The sequence below is a fragment of the Eschscholzia californica genome, unplaced genomic scaffold (assembly GCF_041429995.1).
Source record: "Eschscholzia californica isolate CP2 unplaced genomic scaffold, dmEscCali1.0.p SCAF_6, whole genome shotgun sequence".
Taxonomy (NCBI): domain Eukaryota; kingdom Viridiplantae; phylum Streptophyta; class Magnoliopsida; order Ranunculales; family Papaveraceae; genus Eschscholzia; species Eschscholzia californica.
Window position 1 is genome coordinate 14,120,777 of NW_028238483.1, and position 18,738 is coordinate 14,139,514.

Genomic DNA, 18,738 nt, shown 5'->3' on the forward strand with positions numbered 1-18,738 from the left:
GAAGCTACAAAACACCAAGACTAAGGAGGATTACAACAAACTTAATATAGAATTAGAAGAGCTCTACAATCAGCAAGAGGTCTCTGGAAGGAATAATCGAGAAATAACTTCCTTACATTGGGAGATAAAAACACCAAATTTTTCACTCCCAAGCCATTCAACGCAACAGAAATAACAAGATCAACGCAATCAAGAACAATGATGGAGAATGGAAAGAAGATATTAAAGATATTCAAGATACTTTCACCTCTCATCTTCTCAGTATTAGTACCTCTATCAACCCTAGAGAGGACCCTAACACCCATAACCTGTTCACTCATTCTATCTCCTCAGACCAAAATCATGAACTTTTAGCCATTCCTAGTATAGAAGAAATAGATTGGGCTATCCAAAGCCTAGAAAAGGAAGCGGCACCGGGGCCCGATGGTTACCCTCCTTTTTTCTTCCAGTCTAACTGGGATACGATTAGATCAGATATTTATGACCTGGTCAAGAACTTCTTTCAAACGGCATACCTTCCCCCAGGCATAAACCACACTCATATTTGCCTCATTCCCAAAACGTCCACACCCCAAACCCCAGCGGACTACCGCCCAATTAGCCTATTAAACACCACCTATAAGATCATCACAAAGCTGCTGGCTGAGAAACTTAAAACAACGTTAAACCCCATCATCTCTCCCTACCAAGCTGCTTATGTCCCGGGGAGACAGATCGCAGACAATATCATTATGGGTCAGGAAATCATCCACTCTTTCAAGAAGATGAAAGGTGCTACTGGATACTTTGGCCTCAAGTTAGACATGTCTAAAGCTTTTGACAGAATGGAATGGAAATATCTTTCGGGTATTATGAGAAGCTTAGGGTATGACGACCATTGGATTCAGATGATTCATACTTGTATCTCAACCTCCTCCATGTCAGTCCTCATCAATGGTCGACCATGGCCGACTTTCTATCCCACTAGGGGTATCAGACAAGGAGACCGTTATCGCCATTCCTATTCACGATTGCTATGGAAGGCCTCAACCGGAAGTTAATGTCGAATAATGGCCACAATAGGTTCCTGGGGTTCCCGACGACCCATTCTGATCTAGAGATATCACACCTCCTATTTGCAGACGACTGTATCATCTTCGGCAAGAACACTATTGAAAACATTCACAATCTGAAGGACATACTTCAAGATTTCTTTGAGATATCGGGTCAAATTATTAACTACGCCAAGTCTAATATTTTCTACTCGAAGAATTCGCACCCAAAGTTTAAACGTATCATTATGCGTGCTCTTAAAGTCAGACATGCATCCACTTCAGAGAAATACCTGGGAGCTCAGTTATTTATAGGGGCACAAAAGAGAAAGGTTTTCAAAGATATTCTAGAGAAAATTAAGAATAAACTGAACAAATCGAATCATACATTTCTTTCCCAAGCAAGTCGCACTGTGGTCATCTCGGCCATCGCTGCAGCTGTACCCCGATATCAGATGCAATGCTTTGCTATTCTTAAAGGAATTAGTAAAAGCATTAAGTCCGTCCAACGAAACTTCTGGTGGGGTAAGTCTAAAGGTATATGCACCAAAGGATGGTCATATATTTGCCTCCCTAAATGCAACGGTGGCCTAGGTATTCACTTGCCAGAGTTAGATAACACAACTTTAATTTCCAAGATGGCTTGGAGACTCAAAACAGAACCAGAAGCGATTTGGGCCAAACTTCTCAAAGCTAAATACTTCCCCAACTCCGATACTCCTGGGTCAGCGAAAAACCACCACTCGTGGAACTGGAAAACAATAAGAAAACACTACAATCTCATAGACGACCTTTCCACGTGGGAGGTGAACTCCGAAAACGACATCAACATTTGGTCCGACAATTGGATCCCAGATATAAACGGTACTGTTCACAATAACTACAACTCCAATCTTACTAAAGTAGCACAATTGATCACTAACAACAAATGGAATGAAGAAGTCCTCAGGGAAAATTTCGATTCTAACACACAAGAACTTATCAAAGCTATCCCGGTAAATAGTGAAGGAAAAGACCAACTAAAATGGAAGCTTACCAAGACGGGCAAATTCACGATCACCTCTATGTACCAACACTTAATCACCAACACCATCAATCAAAATCCAAGCACCCATAACTGGAAATTCATATGGACTCTTCGGATCATTCCCAGAATCAAGAATTTTATCTGGAAAATCTGCACCAAAGCTCTACCGGTTAAAGAGAGAATCGGTAAATACATTGACAACAACACTACTTGCCCGAACTGCAATATCATCGAATCTATCGAACACGCGTTGTTACACTGCGCGCTAGCTAAAAACATCTGGTTCATTTTTAACATCATCTCTGAGAATATTTCGTCCATATCGGATTGGATTTTCTCTTGGGAAGAAAATGATCACCTTTGCTATACCAAGGAGAATATTCACTTTTCGAGTATTCTATGGATTTTATGGAAAGTTAGATGTGACCACTGTTTTCAGCATGAAATCAATGATCTTCATATGATCATCAATATGATTGTAAACTACCCGAGAATCATCAAAAAACCAGGAAAAAACCTTCCAGGAAAAAGCCTTCTTAGAAAGGATGAGAAATGGCAACCCCCGCCAAATAATTTTATTAAGATCAATGTAGATGCATCTTTTATGAACATAATATCCAATATGGGAATAAGCTTAATTGCTCATAATGAAGAATCTAAACTTATCGGCGCTCAGGTAAAATCTTCTAGAGCAAGAAACAGTGAAGAATATGGCAATCTTATTCGGTATTGAATGGGCAATAAAAACGAATCACACTTCCATCATCATAGAAAGCGACAACATCAACCTTATCAAACACCTTCACAATAAACAACATGCAGTACAATGGCAATCTCTCATCCACATAAAGAAAATCCGGGAATGCAGGAAAGAATTCCAGATGATCAAATTCAATTACACCAGGAGAGAACTTAACATGAAAGCAGACAAACTGGCAAGATGGGCGAGGAAAAAGAATCTTAGCAAAGTGTGGAAGAATGTACCTTGTATTTTAACTGACAAATATTGTAATAACGTTTTACCTAATTAATGAATAGCTTGTTCAAAAAAAAAAAAAAACTTTGAATGATCCAAAACTACAAATGCCTCCTGTAATTACATGAGCAAAATGATGAAGAAGAAAATTGTAGGTTAATATAAGATTTTCAATTGAGAAGAAATAAAAAAACAAAAAAGTCAGATAAAGTAGTACACCTCCAGAAAGAGGCATCTCTAACTAAACATTATCCCTGAGGACGTATAACTAAATTACCAAATACCAAGTCAATTAAACAGTTTAGTTGGGCATAAAATCCAACTTGAACACCAGATTACATTACATGATTGGTATGGATAATCTATATCTTGTATAATACTGGAAAAGCTTCTAACTTAGAAAAGAAAAAAAAAAAATATGAAAACCAACCATTGCAAGTCTAATCAAGGGAAATATCAAGTAAACCAACTATAAACAGTGCTACACGAACCCAATCTAAACCAACTATAAAAAGTTAACACAGTCACGTACAAATTTACTTTTTTTCTGAATAATTTCAAGTGTACTTTTTTTTTGATGAAAAAACTAGCATTAAAACAAAAGCGAACCATACAAAGTATCTAATTTAAAGCGGAAATAAAAGAGGGTACTATATTCCAAATTCTTTTCTGACAATTGGTTCTACCCCATTTAGCAAGAGTATCGGCTTTGGCGTTGCATTCCCTTAGTGCATATGAGAAGACTATATTTGTGAACTGATCCTTGAGAGCAAGAGATTGTGCTATGACTTGTTTGGATTGCCAGTGTAAACCATCACTTTTGCCATTCATGTACTGGATTAAGTTTAGATTGTCGTTCTCTATGTGCACATGTTGGATGCGCAGTTGAATGACCTATAAAATGCTAAAGTGAATTGCCATACTTTCACATTCTTCCGCATTTTGACCTGAACTGTGTCTGCTGCTACCATAATGAAATTTGCTTCTTCATCATGAATATTACATCCAATGCCCGCTGGTTCTGAGAGTTTCGTGAAGGAAGCGTCTACATTGAATTTGAAGAATGGTGTCGATGGAGGTCTCCATTTTTGTTGCTTTGGTTTTTCCCTGCATTTGGTAGTAGTAATAGATTCAATTTTGAGGGGTGTGGTTGAGGTGTTTTTTATACGAGCGATCATTTGTCGTGGGGTTTGTTTATTGGCTGTAAAGCAGTTTTCGCACCTGGCTTTCAAATGGATGTAAAGACAACTTTCTTAAATGGATAACTGGAAGAAGAGATCTACATGACTCAACCAGAAGGGTTTGTGGTACCTGATTGACCTAGAAGGTCACCCTAAAAGGTCACCACCCGCAAGTATACGGGCGTCAAGTAATAATTCTGGTAAAACCGGGTCTATCCGCAGGGATTAAGTGAAACCTATTCTCAAATTTGGAAGTAACACGTTTTCTTTGTAAATTGGTTTTTGGTGATAAAATAATAAACAACTTAAAGAAAACAAGTGCTATGATACAAGGGACTTAATGGAGGAGATAACCTAGGATTTTAGAATCTGTTTTAACACATACTAATGACACGTAATCATGCATATCTCTCGTATTACTCAAGTATTGGTAACCTATCATATCAATTCTCGGAAAATAATCAAATTAAAGCGGAATCACTAAAGTCTAAACTCAAAGCTTTGAAATGTCAAAGTCGCAACGATTAACTATCAATTTGTAAGTATGAACCATTAAAGATGTATTCTAAACATGCATGAATCATCAAACTATAAAGCATAGCTAATGAAGAGATCTTCGTATATCGACACCTAGAGTTGAGTATTACTCCGTTAAAACATTTCAAGATATTAAAGCATGGCCGACTCTCTCTAGATAAAATATCCAGCTAATTCTTCTCTGAAATGAGAACCGAATCCCTCTTCTTTCCTTTTTCATGAAAATCTCTAGCTAAGTTTATCTTTAATCTCCGTTAGCCCTGCCTCCTCTTTCCATTTTCGAAAATATCCATCTCTCCTTCTATCTCTGTTAATTTGTTTCCAACTTTCTCTCTCTATGTATAGCAGAAATCTATTTTCTTCCTTTCTCTAATTTCCTTTTGATTTGAAGAATAAGAGAAACAGAGGCGTTAGGTAATCGAACCCATCTCTGATCTTCCAACCGATCTCCAGCAATCTCTCTTTCCTTTTGCAATTAAAATTTTCTAACTGTTTCTCTCTCAACTGGTTTTAAAATCCTTTCTTTCCAAAAGAGTGGGAGAGGATAAGAGAGAAACATGATCACCGACCTGGCCACGCGTGATTGCTGGTTGAGTTAATTTGGAGTTGATTCAGTAGGACAAGGACTACTGGAGTGATCGTGCATCGAAGAACAAACAGCCACCAGATCCACACGTTTGTTATTACGTCCGTCCGATCTGCTATCCATGCTCAGGTCCACGATGACATCAAGCAAACGGTTTTACTGAGTTATTGACCCCCTCGACACTCAGTGGTACCAATGTATGTGACAGAAGATATCCCGAACCCATATGAGCCGTCAGATCCGTTCCTTCTTGCGTCACGTGTCAGTTAAAGATTTGTGTTGACCTTTTGTTGACTGATTTTGACTATAACTTTGACTTGGACTAATTTGCTCTCCCGAACTCCGATTTGACTTCCGCTTTTGCCGTTAAGTTCGTCTTCGACTCTAGTTTTCAACCAAGTACTAAAAAAATTCCATAACATCCTAATCACCGAATGACCGAAATGCCACTAATGTGTCTTTCACCCATTTTTAGTCGCTTTTCACACCGAACTCCGTAAAAGACACCTGAGAAAGAAAAACAAACAAATCATCAGAGTAACCGCTTGAACTGGACTAACTAACCCGAGTTAAGAGATTCAGATGGGACATTTTCATGTCTTATCAAACATCCCCAAACTTAGATTTTGCTAGTCCTCGAGCAAAAGACAAAAATAAAACCAAACCCAGTTTCACCACTTTCGTAGGGAATCACGATTGCACTTAACACGTGCAACAAGCCGTTAAACCTCTAGGTTGCCCTAAAGGACGAGTTTTGTCTCGTGAGGGTTTGCCGTGAATATACCCACAAAATTCAAAAATCTCAAAAATGCAAAAGGGTCTAAATATGATATGGACAAAAAAATGTTTATCTGGTAGATTCTCAAAAGTTAATAGAAATGAAATCCGAGTTGACCAAATCATACAAATGCTAAAAATCCCTCCACTAGTAATCTAGACCCGAAGTGCACGTGACCAACCAATATGAATGTCATTTCGGTTCTCAAAAGACAAAACCTTGATTACCTTCTCAATACATTTCGCCTCGACTACTACCTCACGGTCATACACTCAAAAATCAAGTCACTTAAAATGGTTCGCTCAATATGCGAGTATGAGTATGAAGGGACACTCAACACATTACAAAAGACATACTAACTTTTTCGTAAACGACTGATCTCATAGAAAGGAAACAACCACTAATATGGAATGGGGAAGCTAACCAACTCTTCTCACCTGATCAACTCTCTAACAATGTTTTCTAGAGGTCAATAGATGCTAAGGATGAACTAGAACTCCTGAGAACTCGACGTCTTCAAATCTTCAAGAATTTCTTCAAAGGATAAACACTTAAACTACACAAACATTTTTTTTTTCTATTTTTTTTCGATACACTTTTGGTAATAAAACTCAAAATACACAAAGTTCTTTCTTAACACTTTCTTTGGGTGTAATTCTCTCCACTTTGCTTCATGCCTTATTCTCAGGGTTCTAAATGGTGAATGCAGTTCCTATCTTCCTCTAGTTGACACTGCTTTCAAGTTTCTTAGGCTACAAGAGAAGGTTTGCATTCCCGATGACATCCCTAGTGGTTGTGAAATTTGAACTTAAGAGATCGAATGAGCTCTTTTAGCATTACGAGGTTGAGTAACTCTTCACTCTACTCAGAGTTAGCGCAGAAGAGATCACTCAAAGCACAAGAAAGGCTCAAAATCTCACATGGGTTAAGTCTCCACTAATGATTAATCAAGTTCTCTCAGAAAAGCCTACTCTTCACCTATCTAACACTCACATGGCTAGTGCACAGACAACTTAATTCAATACTTGAAATTCGTGGAAAAACCTTTAGCAAAAGCATAGCACGACCAACTAGACTCTATGACCATCAACAAGCAAAAACAACTAGACTCATTCTTTTCAATCCAAAATTTTTTTAAACCCTTTTGAATTTTGAAATAAGGACTTTAGCAAAAATTTCAATCCCCTATCCCCAAACTTAAACAGAACATTGTCCTCAATGTTCTGAAGACTATGCAAAAAATAACAGGGTAAAGGGAGAGATATTACCCGATTCAGCGTCCTCTGCATGTGTTGCCTCCCAGAAAGCGCTAAGTTTTACGTCTTCAGCCAGACGAAACAGATGACTTGAAAAATAGAAAAAATTATACCTACTAGATTACAAATATGTGATTAACTATAAACCAATAACCGATATATCTGTGGGTCCACCCAAAACACAAAATTTTCAGTGAACGATAGTCTCACATTTTTGTGAATTGCAGAGAGTGCATGTGAGGCTATCAAAGAAGAGGGGCAATCTCCAAACTTAGTGGACGTCCACTAAGTAACTATAAATACTAGGTCCAACGTCTAGAAAGTTATCAAAAGGATCGACATAATAATGAAGGGCCAATATATCAGTCGAAGACAAAAAGTCATCTGCAAGCTCAGTGGATAGAATATCCAATATCTCCAAAGACGTTCTTGAGGAGACTTCTGAATTGTCCCAAAAGGGATCAACAACCGAGTTTGACACCATGTGAAAGGTCAAACTAGACTCTAAGGGTAAGGCAATAGGCTCGGGGACCAAGTCAAGGTCCATGGTTTTCTTAGGTAAACAGTCTGACAAACTATCTAACATGTCTCTAACGTCATTGATGTTCTCAAAGACATCTAGAGCCTCGCAGTCATTCATAATATCATGCCTTCTTAGCTTTTCATCTAAGACTGACTCCTTACAAATCTCAAATGTCAGAAAGTTCAGAATTGTGTCATCCCCAAACTTGCTCATAGAGCCAGCATCCTGGATATCAACGTCTAATGCAGTCCTCTCATGGTGAGATGACATAGGTGGAGGAAGCAAGACAACAAGGTCATCAGACCTTTCAGGCTCTAGGGTATTATCAGTAAATTCATCGACATTTAACTTAGTACTAGGGTTAGACGTATTAACCTCGTCATCGTACCTAGTACCTTCTTGAGTTTGGGGTGGTGAAACCCCTTCCTCGTCGGCCAACAACTGTGACTTAAGCATTTTTACCTGTTGAGTCAAGGACTCAATCTCCTAGTGCGTTTGAGTCCCAAATTGCGACATCATCTCCCTGAGATGATTCGCGGACTCTTCAAGAGTCTCCTCATAATAAGGCTCACTATTGTAATTAAATGAAGACTCTTGATCATAACTCCCACCCTACACATTAGGATCATACCTGTCTCTAAAGTCATTGGTCTCAGAATAGTGTGGACTATAGGGTCTCTCATATATATTTGGTGTCGGACCATATCCATCACTAATCGGACCATCTTTACACATTTGTTGATAATCTCCAAATGTGATACCAGGTCGGTTAGGCTCGTTTCTACACATTTGTTAGTATTCCTCGAAGATCATACCAGGTCGGTTAGGCTCAACTTGCCTATTCCCCTCGTTAAGTCGTTGATCATCTCTTAGAGTCATACCAGGTCGGTTAAGCCAGTCTTTACGCAAATGTTGGTATTCTCTTAAGGTTATATCAGGTCGGTTGATGACGGGTGCCTTTAGATCAAGGTCATCATCATCAACAGGGTACGTCCAACCATTAGAAAAATGTGCCATGATGGTCAGGCGCGATCACAAGATGAGATTTGACACTTACAAAAACTACACTTGATTCCTTTCTTTTGGTCCAATTTTTTTTTTTTTAGAATCGAAAACCGAGAAAGCACTACAAAGATCCTAGAAGGAAAACAACCACAATCAGGCTGACTTAACCAAGCAACCTAAACAAAATCCAGATGACAGACAGGTTGGTCAATTTCACTTAAAAATCTAGATAGCTCCTACTTCGTAACAAAGCTTGAACTATGATTGTTATGAGGGTTACTCCGTCAAAGTACTATGGTCAAATAATTCTCCATGTGACAGCCAACTATGAAAAATTGCAACCGTCCAACCTGAGGCAACGTTTCCTCTTCTCGAGGCGGCCTTTTTTAAAGAATTGTATGACACTTTCCCTTTTGGAATGCCCAAATAAAAATCGAGTTCCTGGATTGTTTTAAAGATCCTATGAGCTCGGTACCCTAAGGCCAATTTCTAAACCAGATTTTAATTTTAAGTGAGATTTGGGATACGCAACGTTGTTTCCTAAATGGGCAAGAGATCGGTGATGAAATCCGACTCCTATCTTGTTGTGGGGTTTGTGCCCTTACTAAAGACGGTTAAACTAAGAAGTTCGCCAAATCAATGAGGTACAAAAAACACACAAGTAACCACTTACAGGGGATTCGTGGGTGATCAAGAAAAGTTACCTCCCGTTTGAGACGGGCGACGACCTTTGCAGACGACCCGGGCCACTCTTCCCTCAAGTGTTCGAACCCGAGGCTTCGTTTTGGTTTTCGGTTACAATTAAGCCCTTTAAGTTTAGGGTCAAAACTTAAAACAAAAGAAAGTACTAAAAAGTTTAAGTCTCTCTCTCACCAAAATAAATACAAAAAATAAAAACTGTAAATTTTTTCTTTTCGACTCCTCCTCCTAGTTGCGTCTTTACCTTTGCTCCTTAGAGTTCTACACACCAAAAGCGGAAAAGCAAGTCAAAGTATTCAAAAATTCAAAACTTACCAAAAATAAAAACTTTCCAAGATTAGAACAAATCTAAAACATAGTCCTCGGTAGCGGCGCCAAAAACTTGATTCACCTAGAAGGACACCCTAAAAGGTCACCCCCCGCAAGTATACGGGCGTCAAATAATAAGTACTATTACTGCATCCATATACAAGATCTTACCAAGTACGGGATTACCTTGTGAAATACAGGATCTTGGAGAAGCGAGCACCTACTTTCTCTTTCCTAACGACCAGTTTATCAAAGGCCTTCCTACTTTGTCAAAGGTTTGCTTATTTCAAGAGCTCGCCTACTTTAAGAGGTCAGGATCTTCCTATATCACCCACGTGATTACCTATAATGCTTGATGCACCCGAAAAGGTTGCACACCCAAGCAGAGGTATCAAGTAGTAATCCGGCAAAGCCGGGATCGATCCAAGGATAGGAAGGTAGTTTGGATATCGAAGGGTCTTATCCCTCGGTCTAGATATTAAAAGCTAACTTAGACTAAAAAGGAGAGAAACAAGGATAAATAGGGGGGTTATGATTGAATAAGCAATAAAGAAAACAAATAAACTAATTAAACGATAAAAGTAAACAGGCGAGAGAGATTCGAGAGAAGAGTTCGGAGGAACAAGAGTCGGGAGACGGTAAGACTCGATTCGGGCAACAAATAAGCGAGAGAGGTGTCGAAGTCCGGGAATCCATAATGATAAACCTATGACTACGTATGATCCAATCTAATGTGTCGAAGTACAATCGATATTCGACTCCTAAAGTAGATGTCTCTAAGTACTACGTATATCCGGAGATCATACTTAGTCAAACAAACGTCTAAATCGGTTAATCCCGAGTCATCGAAAGTGTCGTCTAGTCGCCTAACTATGTGAAGTGCATGACAAGACACATGAAAATACGATCAAAACGATAATCGAAATAAATGAACATCAATTTATAATCAAAACATCAAATCACATTAAACATAATCACGAATTCATCACATTTCATCTCATATAATCGACACACTAAAGTTAGCTAAACATGGTGATTAAATAGAAAATGAAAAGAAGATGATGAGAGAATCCCCCTTTTTCGATGTGGTTCGAGGCTAAGATCGTCGGAAAATATGAGTCTTTAAAGTGCAGCCGATCTCTCCTTAGCAAATTCTGGGTTCCCCATAGCGACCACCATCATCTTCTCCATTTAGAACACAACCTCCATTAAAGCTAACCCTAGCTTTCTCTCTCTAGAAATTTGTAGTCCAAAATCAAATCAAATCACATGGGTAGCTAGATCAAGACAAGGGGAGTGAAAGCCCTAAGATTTCCGGCCAAGAAAGTGGCCGGAACCCTAGAAATCCGTCAAAACAACTTCCGGCAAGAAAGAAGAAATCCGGCCAGGAGCTCCCATGGAAGTGTGCACGTCCCTAGTACCGTCCGAGCTGCAGCCGTGCACGTCCCTAGTACCGTCCAAGCTGCAGCCGTGCACGTCCGAGCAGCCGAGAAAGCGTCCCGTTGACGCGTCCTTGCTGCTGCTGCTCGCGCCGGCGAGAGCTTCCCGTGGACGCGTCCGTGAAAGCCTCCAACAGCCCGTGAAAGCTTCCCGTGCCGGCCAGCTGCTGTTGCAGCTCTCCCGAGCAGCTGCTGCTCTTGCTGTTCTGGTAGCAGCAGCAGCCCGACCTTTGTGTGCCGGCCTTGCTTGGCCGGCCTAGCTTGGCCGGCCAAGCTAAGGCCGGCTACTCCTTCTTCTCTATTTTTCCCTCTCTCAAGCTCCTTAATTCTCTAAACCCTTGAACTTCCAAACTTCAAACCCTAAAGTTCCTAGCCTCCTTCTCTCTCCTACTTCTTGGTTGTTTTCTTGATGGAGAAGATGATGAATAGTGTATTTGTCTCAAACCCTAGACTTAGTCAACCTTGACTTTGACTCAAACTTGGGTCCATTGGGTGCCTCCAAAATCTCTTCCTTCTTTCATCTTCTTTGGGCTTGGGTTTTATTCCTTCATATCTTGGCTCTTGGGTTTTAGACTTAGGCTTTAATCTACACTTGGAAATCAAGGGGGGTGCCTTCATAGAATCTTTGTTTTAAGACCGAACCTCGACTTCTTTCTTTCACAACTTCCCCGTCCGAACTCGGAATGGACTTCCGTTTTCACCGTTGGACTCGTCTTTGACTCCTCTTCTCATTTGATTTGTTTGAAGTCTTTTTCTCTCGTTTTGGGTACATGAAATGATAATGATAATTCGCTCCCTTTATTCCGAATTAAGTTCTTTATTCCAAATATGGTACCTAAACAAGAAAAACACATAAAATGTTATTGATAACACTCGAAAAGGACTAATTAGTCTATGTTAGGCTCCTTAAATGTGACATTTTCGTGTCACATCAACATCCCCAAACTTAAACCTTGATCGTCCTCGAGCAAACAAAATAAAATAAAAGCCTAACTCACTTTCGGAGGCATCCCGGTTGCATTTAGCGTATGCAACAAGCCTTTAAACCTCTAGGTTACCCCTAGAGGACGAGTTTTGTCTCGTGAGGGTTTCCATTGATGACACCCACAAACATCATGGTTTTAAATACACAAGGGTCCAAAATCAAAATCATAGATAAACATGATTCATATAGCAAAGGGTTTAAGCATGTCAACACATAATGAATCAAGTAAATAAGTTCTTGTAAAAGCTAAAGGCCCCTTCACTAATGATCTTACCCTAAGGTGCTAGTGTCATACCATAATGAGCAACATCTATGTTCCGAAGTCACAACACCTTGATTCCTAGTTTAGTACATTTCGCCTCGACTTCGGCCTCACGGAAATACACTCCAAATATGAAATCACTCAAGAATGGTTCGCTCGTATGTGTGAGTGTGATCACTAACATGGACTCAACACATAAAAAGGGGTGAGGACAACATTTTGGAACGAATGATCTTCGAAAAGGAATTAGCCACTATATAGAGTGGGGAAGCTCACTCGCCCTTCTCACCCATTCTACCCTCTAAAGATGCCTTCTAAAGGTTAGCGGATACTAGAAATGGATGATGATGGTGGATTCCCGAGAATGTCGACTACTTCATTATAGAACTTCTCAAGCACTTCCACATTTGTTTCTTGCTTCGAATACTTATTCATGAACATGAACACAAACACATATATACAATCACATTACTCACACAAAAGAGCTAACATGCTCTAACATAACATAACAACTTTATTTCATTCATTTTTTTTTTTTTTTTTTTTTTTTGTCTTTTTTTTTTTTTTTTTCATAACACAACATCACATAAAACAAACATAACTCACACAATACTATATTCTTGCAATCAACTTTTTCCATTTCATACTTGCTTTGACATTCTTCTTTCTTTTTTCTTATGTCTTCATTCTCGGGATATAAGATGATGATGGTAATGAAGTATTTGCCTCCCTCTAGTTGACACTCTTATTGGGTTTCATGGACTACAAGGGCAAGGTTAATTCGCTATCCTAATGTCACTCCTAGTGGCTAAGAAAGTTGAGCACACGAGATCAAATGAGCTCTTTCAATAGTTACGAGGTTGAGTAGCTCTTCATTCTACTCGGAGTTAGCGCGGAAGAGTACACTCGAAGGACAATTTAGGCTTTGAGCTCTCACATGGGTTAAGTCTCCACTAATGACTACTCTAGGTTTCTTAGAGATGTTTCTTCTTCACTAAGATGTTACTCCCATAGTATAACACAAACACTCAAAGACTCGACTTTCATGCAAAGACCATTAGCAATCACAAAACCCATCAACTCGATACATATGCATCAACATTCTTAAAACTATCACTACAATCACATGCAAATCTACTCAAAATGTTAAAATTTTTTCAAATTTTGGCTAATTTGAACCCTTTTGTCTTTGAAACCCATGGTCATGCATTGGTTATGGTCATATCCCGCATCCCCAAACTTAAAACTAACATTGTCCTCAATGTTCTAAGCATATACTCACCAAATGATTAAGAGGCACATTAATTTAAAGAGAAGAGTGGAGAGATATTACCATAACCGAAGGAGATAAACGATGATAATACCAAGACTCGTGTATAAAGAGGTTCCAAGTTGATGCCAAGCTCGCGCCATCCCCAAACTTGGAACAAACCACGCCTTAGAAGTAAAACTTATAAGAAGTGCTCCTAAAATATCCAAAAATATAATGAGAATGAAGCACATAGAAACATGACCATATAAAATGACCACTCACGCGGGATCACTCGATTGCATTGAGCTATGCAATTAGCCTTTGATTCTCTTGTTTTCACACAAGAGCACGAGTTATGTCTCGCGGAGGGTTTCCAGAGATGCTACCCACAAACATCAAAGGCCACCTTAATCGGCTAACGATCATATAGTAAAAGCCGAAAGATTTGGGGGTCAACCCAAAGAAATCTATATACAAATGGTAAAAGTCCCACAAAAATATTAAACCAACGAAGTGCACGTGAGATGATAACCGAAAAGAGACCATCCCCAAACTTAGTGGATGCACGGTCCACTAAGTAAGCATGACTGCTAGGGACGACGACTAAGAAGTCGTCAAAAGGATCGACATAATTGTGAAGTGAGTGGAGGTCAGTCGAAGGCAAGAAGTCAAACTCAAGCTTAGTGGATAAAACATCCACTAAGTCCCTAGACATGCTAGGGAAGACGTCCGAAGTGTCCCAGAAGGAGTCAACAACCGAGTCTGAGATCATGTGGAAGGTCGAACTAGACTCTAAGGGTAAGACAATAGGCTCGGGGACCAAGTCAAGGTCCATAATTTCCTTAGGTAAATAATCCAACAAGCTATCCGCTATCTCTTCAACTACTATGTTATCGACATCCTTAAAGGCATCGGGAGCCTCAAAGTTAGGCATAACACCTTCCATTCTACATAACCCATCCAAATAATCACAAGTGCTAAAGATTGGAAAGTTCAATGTTGTGTGATTCCCAAGTTTGCTCGTAGAGCTATCATCCTCAACATCAAAATCTAATGTAGTCGAATCATGGTGAGATAACAATGGTCGAGGGAATGAGCAATAAGGGTTATCGGTCAATTCATGTTCAAAGGGTCTATCAGGAGCTTCTTCGACATTTAACTTAAGGCTAGAGTTAGGTGTATTACCCTCACCATCATTCATAGTCTCTTCTTGAGTTTGGGGTGCGCAAACCCCTTCCTCGTCGACGATAAGCTCCGACTCAAGTCTATCAACAATTTTGAGAAGCCGTTCCGTGATCTCCGTTATATCTCGATTAAATCTAGTTTGGTACTCTAAAATTGCTTGAAGAGTGTCTTCGGACATCTCCTCGTAATACGGCACATGAGTATAACTAGACGAAGACTCTCGCGGAACACGAATCATGAGACAATACTCAGTCAAATGGTCTAAGCTCGCACAAATAGCACAAACCGGCCTAATGGTCTCCATAGTCTTTTCTTCACTACCTTCATGTAGATACCTAGACTCGACTCTTTGAGTGGAATCATCGAGTCGGGAATTGTCATCACTAAGTGAACCGTTCATATATGCTTGTCGATAGTCACGAAGACTTCGACGTGGTCGATCAATACTAATAGAACTACGGTCCTCATCAAATGACAAATTCATACATGAAGGTGTGGTCATCCAAAATTCTTGTCGATAGTCTCGAAGACTCTTACGGGGTTGATTACCCTCATGCTCATAATCCCTAAAACCATGTTCATGACGAGTCTGACCGACTCCATACATCCGTCGATATTCACCCATGGTCATCCTAGGTCGGTCAGACTCAACTCGCCTATTCCTATCACTAGTCGTAACATTCCTATATAAATTTGAGTAGTCCTGATGACTTGTAGATGGTCGACTAGTGTTGGAAAGAGTTCGCATAAGGTCATTCTCATCAAATGACCAACTTGCCATGATCTCACAATATTCAGGGATACTAACACGCAATCGCAAAAATGGGAACAAACACTTATAGAACTAAACAATCACACACAAGTAAAAAGGATGAGATAGAATGCGATACTATCGAGTGCTCCTCTTGTTTCGTTCGTCTTTCTTCTTAAGCTTCTCGAATCCTTCCTTTTCCTTCGCCTTTATGTCACTGTTGGCTCTTTTCTTGTAATGATACCTAAAAGAAAATAAAATTATACAAAATAAAATAAAGACGTCTAAGAAGCAAATAACACTAAACTAATGAACAAAACAACAAACTATATCCAAACTACTAGACCTATCCCCGGCAGCGGCGCCAAAAACTTGATGCACCCGAAAAGGTTGCACACCCAAGCGGAGGTATCAAGTAGTAATCCGGCAAAGCCGGGATCGATCCAAGGATAGGAAGGTAGTTTGGATATCGAAGGGTCTTATCCCTCGGTCTAGATATTAAAAGCTAACTTAGACTAAAAAGGAGAGAAACAAGGATAAATTAGGGGGGTTATGATTGAATAAGCAATAAAGAAAACAAATAAACTAATTAAACGATAAAAGTAAACAGGCGAGAGAGATTCGAGAGAAGAGTTCGGAGGAACAAGAGTCGGGAGACGGTAACACTCGATTCGGGCAACAAATAAGCGAGAGAGGTGTCGAAGTCCGGGAATCCATAATGATAAACCTATGACTACGTATGATCCAATCTAATGTGTCGAAGTACAATCGATATTCGACTCCTAAAGTAGATGTCTCTAAGTACTACGTATATCCGGAGATCATACTTAGTCAAACAAACGTCTAAATCGGTTAATCCCGAGTCATCGAAAGTGTCGTCTAGTCGCCTAACTATGTGAAGTGCATGACAACACACATGAAAATACGATCAAAACGATAATCGAAATAAATGAACATCAATTTATAATCAAAACATCAAATCACATTAAACATAATCACGAATCCATCACATTTCATCTCATATAATCGACACACTAAAGTTAGCTAAACATGGTGATTAAATAGAAAATGAAAAGAAGATGATGAGAGAATCCCCCTTTTTCGATGTGGTTCGAGGCTAAGATCGTCGGAAAATATGAGTCTTTAAAGTGCAGCCGATCTCCCCTTAGCAAATTCTGGGTTCCCCATAGCGACCACCATCATCTTCTCCATTTAGAACACAACCTCCATTAAAGCTAACCCTAGCTTTCTCTCTCTAGAAATTTGTAGTCCAAAATCAAATCAAATCACATGGGTAGCTAGATCAAGACATGGGGAGTGAAAGCCCTAAGATTTCCGGCCAAGAAAGTGGCCGGAACCCGAGAAATCCGTCAAAACAACTTCCGGCAAGAAAGAAGAAATCCGGCCAGGAGCTCCCATGGAAGTGTGCACGTCCCTAGTACCGTCCGAGCTGCAGCCGTGCACGTCCCTAGTACCGTCCGAGCTGCAGCCGTGCACGTCCGAGCAGCCGTGAAAGCGTCCCGTTGACGCGTCCTTGCTGCTACTGCTCGCGCCGGCGAGAGCTTCCCGTGGACGGGTCCGTGAAAGCCTCCAACAGCCCGTGAAAGCTTCCCGTGCCGGCCAGCTGCTGTTGCAGCTCTCCCGAGCAGCTGCTGCTCTTGCTGTTCTGGTAGCAGCAGCAGCCCGACCTTTGTGTGCCGGCCTTGCTTGGCCGGCCTAGCTTGGCCGGTTACTCCTTCTTCTCTCTTTTTCCCTCTCTCAAGCTCCTTAACTCTCTAAACCCTTGAACTTCCAAACTTCAAACCCTAAAGTTCCTAGCCTCCTTCTCTCTCCTACTTCTTGGTTGTTTTCTTGGATGGAGAAGATGATGAATAGTGTATTTGTCTCAAACCCTAGACTTAGTCAACCTTGACTTTGACTCAAACTTGGGTCCATTGGGTGCCTCCAAAATCTCTTCCTTATTTCATCTTCTTTGGGCTTGGGTTTTATTCCTTCATATCTAGGCTCTTGGGTTTTAGACTTAGGCTTTAATCTACACTTGGAAATCAAGGGGGTGCCTTCATAGAATCTTTGTTTTAAGACCGAACCTCGACTTCTTTCTTTCACAACTTCCCCGTCCGAACTCGGAATGGACTTCCGTTTTCACTGTTGGACTCGTCTTTGACTCCTCTTCTCATTTGATTTGTTTGAAGTCTTTTTCTCTCGTTTTGGGTACATGAAATGATAGTGATAATTCGCTCCCTTTATTCCGAATTAAGTTCTTTATTCCAAATATGGTACCTAAACAAGAAAAACACATAAAATGTTATTGATAACACTCGTAAAGGACTAATTAGTCTATGTTAGGCTCCTTAAATGTGACATTTTCGTGTCACATCAACTCCGCTCACTTTATCTCTCCAGAGGTCAGGTTTTCTTTTCCGTATCCCACGTGATCGTTTATAAGGCTAGACCCTTCAAGCCTTCCATTTATTTACGGTACACCCCCCGAACAACGCAAACCTCACCAGAGTTGCCTGAGTAAGGACAGACCCCATAAGTTGTCTTAATCTCTCTCCAACCAAGTTAGTGAATCCGTAGACTCCGACCATTATCCAACCAACGGTAACATTCCATGGATATCACTTACACATCTTTCATTTCTCTTGCAAACTTACTGACTTGACCGTCGGAGCCCCCTTAGGCCGGCACCATCCCGGTGTCCCCAGAGACTTACGGTCACGTGTTTCCATGTCTCTATTGTCACAGGTTATGCCCGAAAGACGTCATCGGTGCCCGCAAAAATATTAACAGGTGGAGGTTCGACATCCGGTCAATGGCCCGGTCCAGCTGACTTCTTGACCCGTGATTTCTTACCCAGTGTTCCATGAGAAATGGGTAGAATCTCTCACTAAGAGTATTTCTAGTTAGAACGAGTCTTATCATCTGTTAATCTATAAGTGTATAGATTTCAGTG

General features: G+C 40.2%; 1 protein-coding gene across 1 annotated transcript in view; it reads right to left on the reverse strand.

Annotated features, from left to right (window-relative positions):
* LOC147531872 (uncharacterized) overlaps positions 1–16,330 on the reverse strand; it is an 80,277-nt gene extending 63,947 nt beyond the window's left edge. Inside the window, exons 1-2 of the mRNA XM_086645521.1 lie at positions 14,340–16,330; positions 10,252–10,472 (exon numbers count right to left, since the gene is read on the reverse strand). Of these exons, the coding sequence (XP_086501647.1) occupies positions 10,404–10,472; positions 14,340–15,812 (1,542 nt within the window). The 5' untranslated portion in view covers positions 15,813–16,330 and the 3' untranslated portion in view covers positions 10,252–10,403. The remainder of the gene's footprint in view (positions 1–10,251; positions 10,473–14,339) is intronic.
* Between the last annotated feature and the right edge of the window lie 2,408 nt (positions 16,331–18,738).